At 43.1% G+C, this 8,803-nt stretch overlaps 1 protein-coding gene across 1 annotated transcript; it reads right to left on the reverse strand.

The window, feature by feature from the left end:
• Positions 1 to 1,665: 1,665 nt before the first annotated feature.
• Positions 1,666 to 3,295, reverse strand: LOC114438024 (cysteine-rich protein 1). The gene is made up of 4 exons (XM_028409047.1): positions 3,128 to 3,295; positions 2,157 to 2,251; positions 2,018 to 2,072; positions 1,666 to 1,916 (listed from the first exon to the last, which is right to left on the reverse strand). Exons 1-4 carry the CDS (start codon positions 3,168 to 3,170, stop codon positions 1,906 to 1,908), a joined length of 204 nt encoding a protein of 67 aa, XP_028264848.1. The 5' UTR covers positions 3,171 to 3,295; the 3' UTR covers positions 1,666 to 1,905.
• Positions 3,296 to 8,803: the final 5,508 nt, after the last annotated feature.

Raw genomic sequence — 8,803 nt, forward strand, 5'->3', positions numbered from 1 at the left:
AGACAGAACATGACCTGATGAATAAGAGCATCCACAGACATTTAGCTTTCAGAGTCAATAAAATAAGCCAGAGCAGGTCTATTTATGAGTGGTATCAGTCACTATTGGGTTATTAGCTGCCGTCCTAAATATATTAAAGACAGCAAACCATATAGAACCACACAACGTTTAATGAATTAAAGAAATTCAGACCTAAATTGGCCAAATGTTATTTTATTTTTTATTTTATAAGCTTCTCTATAGTTGGCACTCGGCAGACCTTTTAACTTAATTACTCTACAAAAAGAAGAAGAAAAATTAGAAGACATTAAAAGGGAAAGGGGAGGTGATGCCTTCACGGCCCGTTCATTCATGTCACTGCTCTTTTCTCTCATAATTGTAGCAGTAACGTTTAAAACCACTAGATGTCGACAGCAATACACTAATGAAAACAGAGAAAACTATTAAGGCCTATTATTTTATCCTGTGCTGTATTATGCTGAGACGAAGCTGTCAGATCCTCATCAAGTGTCATCAGCGTCACTCTTCTTAGGCTCAGACTGTCAGACTGCTCCTGAGTCTGGGGCCCACAAAGAGGTCTTTCCTGCTGTCACCACACGGTAAGATAATGACATTTTTATTTAGCTCCATTTTCTAGCGTGGACCCAAGGTGGATTAATGCAAATTGAATAACCTCTGCATTAACTTAGCAAGCCTTAATATGGTAATTTTTCTTTCCTCTCTTCTTACTCCCCCTCTCCTGTCTCTCCCCTATAAATTCATGCTCCCTCTCTTTTCTTTGAGTTCTGCCAGTGCCCCCTCAATCACCCAGTGCTCTCCACAGCACCACACTCAGCCCCTCACCACCTATAGCTCGGCCCTTCCACCAACACCCGTCTCTCTAATAAGGGGAGTGTAGCTGAAACACATGCAAATGAGCCGTCAGCCAGCTGGTATCACAGCAGTCATGTGATCTATCAAGGTAGGGGGTTAGGGGGTGAAGGAGACATGGGGAGAGGAGGGAGGGGAGGGGAGGAGGGGAAATGTACTCAGGGTGAAGGAGGGAGGCATCTGGGGAGATGAGAGGGAGATGGACAGGTTCAAAGACATGACTGGATACACAGAAGCGTCTCCGCTAGCTCTTTGCTAGATGTAAGAATAATCCTATCAGCCATCGCTCCCTTTGTCCGTTGGCTTCTATACTGTTACAGCCTCTACCGGTTTACAGGATCTCTCCTTCAAGGGCAAATACCTGAAATGTCACTCGTGTGACACATGACACTTTACAGGAGAGCACCTCTCCGTCTTTCTTCTCTGTGTGTGTGAGAGAATGCATGTGTGTCAAAAGTATGTACTTCACCCACCACTGGGTGACAAGCCCTGCAGCAGTCAAGGCACACTGCAGACATACTGCATGGATGCATGTGTGTGTGTGTGTGTGTGTGTGTGTGTGTGAGATCTGTCTTTGCTTCAGTGTAGCACCCATTCCAGCAGATTCTGCTGGCAGAAGATCTGGTTTACCCTGCCAACAGCAACCACCACAATATCCATTCCTGCTCCTTTACCTCCTCCTTTCCCCTGGCTGCAGGCTGAGGGAGAACCCCTATAGCTCTACTCATTTTCTTTGTGTGTGTTGTTGTGAGTGACTACTACTAATCAGCATGCCCAAAAATGTTAGTCTGTAAATTCCAAAACTTAAAAGCCTTTATTAGCTCTGACCTACAATCCTTTACATTGATTTATATTATGAAAAAGAGCAATCACACACACATAGCATTAAGTGATCAATAATTACACATTTATAAATACTGAATTTTGTGAAAGTGTAACCAACAACATGAATGAGTTATGTCAGATTATTGTCAATCATTTGCCCATTTTGGCTCCATTTTGTGTCTGAGGAGGGGTTGCTCTGGGCGACATCAGTCACCTGTTACCTGTCAAGAGGGATTCATACAGAAAACAAACATTCAGGAACTGCACATGTGTGTCTAGGTGCCGATGTGTGTGTGTGTGTGTGTGTGTGATGGCAGCATACCTCTTGGGCCAAACATCTTCAAATAGCAGTGTGAGCAGTACGGCTTCTCGTCATACTGTAACATAACCAACAGAATGTATTTATTGCATAAGTAATTAACATTTTTTTCTCATGAACTGTGCCACGGATTGTCACATACCTCCGCATGTTGACCAGCTGTGAGCTGTCTGTTGCATTTCTGACACTTCAGGCACAGAGGATGGTAGTCCCTCCCTAAGGACCTCTTTTTCTCACCTACACCAAGAAAGGTGAGAGCTGTGTTAATGATGCAGGAATTATGCATCTGCACATATACATCCTGTCCTCTTACAACACCATGAAAACTGAATCAATAAATTAATTAAATGAGAACATTGTTTTTGGTGTAACCTCAGAAAATACAGACTCTTCCTCTCATCAGCTCAAATAGGCCGGGACTGTAATATGCGAGGAAAAGAGGAAAGTAGGCCAGGTCACATTAGAACATTTGAACTCAGCTGGCACGATAATAGGCACATGAAAACTATCAGTAATAGAACAACAAAATACTGCAGGCTTGTAACTGAGGGCCGTGCTGCTTGTAATAGCACCAGAAGTCTGAGGGTGGAGGAGAACTTGACTAAAAGAGACAGAAGGTGAGGAGGAAACCCAGAGAGCAGTGTGCAAGCTCGTTTGGCGAGACCCACATCCTGTTGTTATTATGGATATGAGTGTGTGTGTGTGTGCTTGAAAGAGAAGCCAATTGCCAAAGAAAGACAAAGACAAAGAGAAATGCCTTCTTTTTGTCTTCCAAGCAGAAAATACACAATTAATATTAATTTTAGCTCAAAATGGGGCTAATTCAAAGTGGAATTTAAAGAATGAGTTGCACCAGCAGGGCTCTTATTGCTTATCGCTGTTATTGGTAGTGCATGTTTGAATGATGAAAGGTCCATTGTAAAAAAAAAAAGGAAATAAATGAATTACCTGCACGTTACTCAAGTTTTGTTTCAAACATTTTGTGTAAAGATAAAATCAATAACCGATAACAAGAAGAAAGAAGAAGAAGAAAGAAAGAACATGAAGACAGAATGATACAGACACAGAGGAAGGGAGAGACGTGGCGATAAACGATTAAAGGTTAAGACTCACCAAAGTAGACAGGCTTCCCACAAATTGGACAGTAGCCTACCATGACTGAATGTGATTATTTAGCATAAGTGAGCGTGTGTGTAGTGAAAATCTATGTCTTACGAGAGCATACAGTACATGTGTGTGAACTGCAAATTTACAGGAAAACCGTAACTGTAGAGATGTCAGCATTTGAAGTCAACCCCAGGATGTGGTGAACTAGACGTCACAGGAAGAGAGTAAAATTCGAGATTTGAGAAGAAATCTGAGAGGGGAAAAAAAGAGACAGGCAGCATCTCTAATCATGTCTTCTGTACATGATAACAGATACGAAGCTGTATAAATAGCTATGATTTACAGTCAGCTGCGTATAGTATCTTCATAGAAATGCTTTGTGCACCCAGCTATGACACTGTAAAGGGAGAAAGAACGCAGGGTGAGGAGAGAGGGAACAAAAAAACAGCTGTCAGCAGCTCAGATTCCCAGCTATCTTCTCCCCTTTCCTGCTCCTTTCACCCTCTTTTCTAGATTAAAAACTAGGAGTTAAGCTTCTGAATTGAAAAGGGAAACCTGACCCTTTCTTTTCTTCTTTCTGTCTGTCCTCTCTCTCTCTCTCTAGCTCCTGTCACATACTCAGTCACACACCTCCTGCTCAGTGACTCACACACCAAAAAGGCTGCACTTCTCCTCAATGACATCACATAGAGAGGCTGCAGCCAGAGAGCAGAGGGAGAGGCAGGGTGAGGCTTCATGGGTTGGTGGAGGGACAGATGGGGGTGGAGGCAGTTATCCCCTCGGGATAGGTGATAGAAGCAGACCTGGGGAGGGACAGGGGGTGAAGAGAGATGAGCTAGACAAGACTGGAGACAGTAGCCAGCTTCAGCTCAATGGGGACAAAGAAGATGAACTCTGATGAACTGCACAGCGGGGCTGAACAAGGCCACTGGAGTCACTGTGGAGGACAGGCAAATGTCTGTGAGGTTCGATCTCTATCAGTCACAGAGAAAACCTGAAACAGGCACACAACAGCAGGAGCATTCGGGGAAATACAGCGGTGGAAGACAGCCTGGCCGGCCATACCTATACATATTGTGCACAAAAATTGAAAAAGACTTAGGATGGCTGCCGAGCTAGGTGAAGGAAGCATTCAGATGTATTACTATTATGCATTAGCAACCCTTCTTTCTCAACGCTGGTGTCTTGGACCTCTAGAAAGTCGCAGCAACTCTGGTGTCATCATCACTGTCAAAGTAGCGACCACTTGAGCTCCTTCTTTGTAGATTGTGGTTTGAAGTTGCTGAATCAGGTAAACAGGGTTGCTGTCTAAACGCCGGGATGGCAGCCATTACCGCTCTGTGAGTTAAAGGCGGGGGCGTTGTCCTGGTGGAAGAGCACTTCCTATGTTTAATCATTCTTCTGTTCCTGCAGCAGGTTAGTAGTTGGTGACTAAAATTGTGTGGCCTTTTTCTTGGTTGTCCACCAACAGCACTCCATTTACATCCAAGACAATAGAGGCCGGACACCGTTATGGCTTTCTTGGAAGTTGGAGACACTGGTTCTTTCAGTGTTTACATTGCTCCTTCATCACTGGTTGTGAGGGCTGAACACACGTCTGGATTATGGCCTCAAAACATAGCTCCTGCCTGACTTCTTCTCCCTTGAGCAGAATAAGGACTCAGCATGGACATTTTCCACTAGACACCTCTGTACCAGTGTCTACAGATATCAAGGCCATGTGACCAGCCCTCTAGGACATGTGACCAGCCCTCTAGGACAATGGCCATTCTCCTTTTTTTCATGTTCACTTCTTCACTATATTGTGAAAAGACACACCACCATGTCCTCATAGACACGGGATACAGGTGTGGCAGATACCTGCACCAAGATCAGTGTCCCCTGTTTTCTGGACTAACTTCTCAGTTCTTAAGACAATGGATAAATGTCTGATATTTTTAGTCTTTTTCTATTCTGTACAGAGAAACCCGGTCTCTGTGGATTTGAGCTGGATTTCCAGGGGGACAGTTATCAACAGATGCAGAATAAACTGCCTCTGGATGTGTTAGACAGACCGTCAAGACCCATTTCATAAAGAGAATCTTCAGGGAGTCAAAGTCTGGCTAACCAAGTTAGCAACACTTATCTCTCAAACATGCCAAGAACTTAAAATGGAAATACCTAGTCAAACATGTGCTTTAGTAAAAGGACATTCCATGTGTAATAAAATAATTCAGTTTAACTTGAGTTGATTCAATACACGTTTTAATAGCATCTTTTAGTACAGCAACTCAGTGATACAGGTCAACTTCTATCAACATACAATCAGAAAAAGGCAATCAATTAATAAATATGACAATTTACAGATGATACTGGTGAAGCAAGTGCATATACATATAACATATATGATGCAGTGCACTTTATTCAGTCCTTACACATCACTAATACATCTGCATATCATTTCTAGATGATGAACTTCAGAAGGCCATATAAAGTATTTCATCATTTGCATATTTTCCAGCATCGCTCTCCTGTGTGTCATGCTTTGCAGAAGGATGGAATACCAAGTAGCTTTTTCTTCTGACCAGCCTTCCCTGCAGGATAACCTATCATGTCTTTCCATCAGCATTCATTGTGTGCGGACAGCGCAGGGAGACTTACATCCTAAATTGGAGGCCCATATGCATGCACGGCTTACAATGATTTTTGATGCAAATGATGATGTTGTGATTTTAATAGAGAGGAGAAGAAGATTTCCACAGGCTGAATGTGAAGGAAGTAAGGAAAGAAGGACAGGGGATAGCATCAGGGAAAAAACAGGGGAGCGGAGCATGGAGAAACAGAGGCGATGTAATTGTGAAATGGGAGAGAGAAAGGAAACAAGAAGGAGAGAGAGGAGAGGGGGCGTTAAAACCACATTTCCCAGTGGATCTTTTGGTAAGGCTGCGTTGTGAAAACTGCCAAAACTCTTAACAGACACATTCCCTTACTGGCACGTACATATGCATGGTTCACTTCTGCCAAGTCATATGAGATACACCAACACGCACTGGATGGAGAGATGTGAGAAAATGTGTGTGAACTGAAGGATTTATAGTAACATTCAGTGAGTGGTGGAAAGAGAGAGAGAGAGAAACACTGGCTCCTCTCCTCTATGTCCTCTGGTGGGTTGGATCTCGCCTAGGCCAAACCCTCCGACGCCGGCTTTGAGAATTGTGTGCAGGGGGGTGGGTTGGAGGGGACACAGGAAGAGGCTCAGGAAAGAAAACGGCTGGAAGGATTCCGTCTTCCCACACATAAATGCACTTTTGATCACATGTGCGTACACATGAACACACACCAAAAAAAAGCCTTTGGATGGATTCCTCTTCCCCCCACTCATTCTCACACACCCACTAGTCATCACGTTTCAGCTCTTGGCATCCTCCTTTCTCCTCCAAGCCCAGAATATGACATGGCTTTAGGGTTGCATCTCAGCTGCATACACACAGTCAGCCTCACAGTACAAGACATATGGCAAAGAAAATCAAACAGCATTTCAAACATTTTGACTTGAGGAGCACATGGCAATTTAGTTGGTGATACCAACCATTTTTAAAACTTTCTTCTCCTTCTTTGATTGTTGTGTAAAAATATGAGTGTCAGGAAAGACTTTGATATTGTAAAGAACAGCTTATGCCTTTCTCTCACCCTAGAAGCTATTCTGGTGCTTATTTGGCACAGTTTGGGTGTGCTGTGCACTGTGGTGCGGTGAGCCATTTCTGGGGTGTGTTTTTCAAAAATATTCCCCTCTGTGATGGTCTTCCTGGAGTCAGACGATCTAAAAGCTATAATCCACTACTTAGGGTATCAGTGGACGGAAAAGTCCGAAAAATAAGTCCTTGTTTTTCACCATTAATCTGGCAAAGCCTATAAGTCCCCTCATGCCTCTATGCACTGATATAATTATGGCATTGCATCTATTACTACGTGATTAGTAGCCATGAGTGGCCGGGTCAGTCAGATTGCATTATGGGATGTTCGGTTGTTTTGGTCAGGTCTGGCAAAAGCCATTGGACGAATGACTTTTTGTTTATATCTGTGTGTGTGTGTGTGTGCACCAGTTTTAACTGCAGACTCCTGGCCCATTTTTGAGGTCGAGTTTGGAGTTGGACTCAGCTTTGGACTTCAGCGTTCATAAGAATTGAAATTCAGAAACATGAAAGTTTTATAAAGTGTATAAAATCATGGCAAACGAGTGTCTGTCTGATTTATTGATGCATCCACAGAATCGTGTCGGCAGAATTATTCACTCGAAAACACTAAAGTGCTCATGGACAGAGAATATTCATGATACAGACAATCCAAGTGGGATAAGCTGATGATAACAACAAGGGTGATAAGATCATCACATGTGTTTTCAAACTTCCAGAGTCGCTCAGCAGGGTTCTGACTGCAGAGTGGTTGCTTCTTGAGGCTAGTCCCACCTATTGTTTAGATCTGCTTGGGGAAACAGAAAGGCAGGCAGAAGGAAAGAACCTAATGTGTTGCTTCTTGCCTGTGCATTCTTGGCATAGCTTGTTGCCCTTTTCATTTTTTGACTGTGATTTTTTTTCTCCCTTTGCTTTAATAGTGAAGCCAAGGGTCCACAGCCAGCCAAGTCCCACCGCTCCAGTCTGGCTAAGCCACAGAAAGCTTGGCTTCCTCCACTCTCTCTCTCTTATTCTCCATACAGTATTCCGCCCTCTCTCTCTCTCTCTGTGTTTCTTTGTATGTTTCCCTCTGTCACTATGTGTCGTTCATAGGTCTCTTTTTTCACTTATTTTATGTTGTGTGTTTGAATTGGTCAATGTGTGTCTTTGTCTCATTTTCTCATCTCTTTCTTCTCTTGTTCTCTCCACACACACACACACACACACACACACCACCCTCTCTATTTCACTGCCTGACAGTCTGTCACAGCCAGCGGACTGGTTTAGCAGGCGGGGTTCAGCTGGGCTCCACAAACACATGGCATTCAATCTGCCTCCTTGTGTGTGCTGGAATGGTATTTCTCTTTCTATGCTGTTATAGCTTACAATTTAATCTTCTTTTTATTTTACAAACACATTTAAAAATATATTCCTTTGTATTTTTCATACAAATCGCTGACATCATGCCAACAAAGGCCATGAGTGTTCTTTAAACTGAACTTTCTACTTTGATCTGAGAAGTTAAAAACATTGTTTGAAATGTTGTCACATATAGTCTGAAAACCTATTACATAATGCTCATGTGACACTGAAAATATTAAGCAATGATGTGTCACGTAAACTTTTGCTGCTCCTCAGAAGACGCTGTGACTCATCAACACTAAAAAATTTCAGGTGGGACAATCCCAAAAGAGACAATTTGACACTGTGTGTCTCAATTATAGATCAACAACGTCTTGTGTGTCCTAAAAACAGAATTCTCCCGCTCAAACAAAGCCTCCTTCCTCTTCTACTGCGTCTGTTTCTAAATGATCAGTGCCATTCATTCCGCCAGTTAGTCAGGGATCTAATTAGACCAGAATATCAAAATTAAAACACATATCTGCCCCCTCCTCATCTCTCTCTCTTTGTTTCTCTGCTCTTCCCTACAGCTGGTGAGAGTATGGTTTGTGGCTGCCCCTCCCCCAGCGTTTGAACAAGCCAATAAGAGAGCACGTCAGCAAAATAACCCCCCTCCACACAGACACACACC

The sequence above is a fragment of the Parambassis ranga genome, chromosome 1, assembly GCF_900634625.1.
Source record: "Parambassis ranga chromosome 1, fParRan2.1, whole genome shotgun sequence".
In the NCBI taxonomy this organism is placed as follows: domain Eukaryota; kingdom Metazoa; phylum Chordata; class Actinopteri; family Ambassidae; genus Parambassis; species Parambassis ranga.

Excerpts from the sequence above, each read along its gene's own strand:
- LOC114438024 (XM_028409047.1), bottom strand. The coding sequence starts at position 3,170 with ATGGTAGGCTACTGTCCAATTTGTGGGAAGCCTGTCTACTTTG. Across the intron at positions 2,252-3,127 it reads TGGGAAGCCTGTCTACTTTG|GTGAGAAAAAGAGGTCCTTA; the intron begins GTGAGTCTTAAC and ends TTCTTGGTGTAG. Across the intron at positions 2,073-2,156 it reads CAGCTGGTCAACATGCGGAG|TATGACGAGAAGCCGTACTG; the intron begins GTATGTGACAAT and ends GTTATGTTACAG.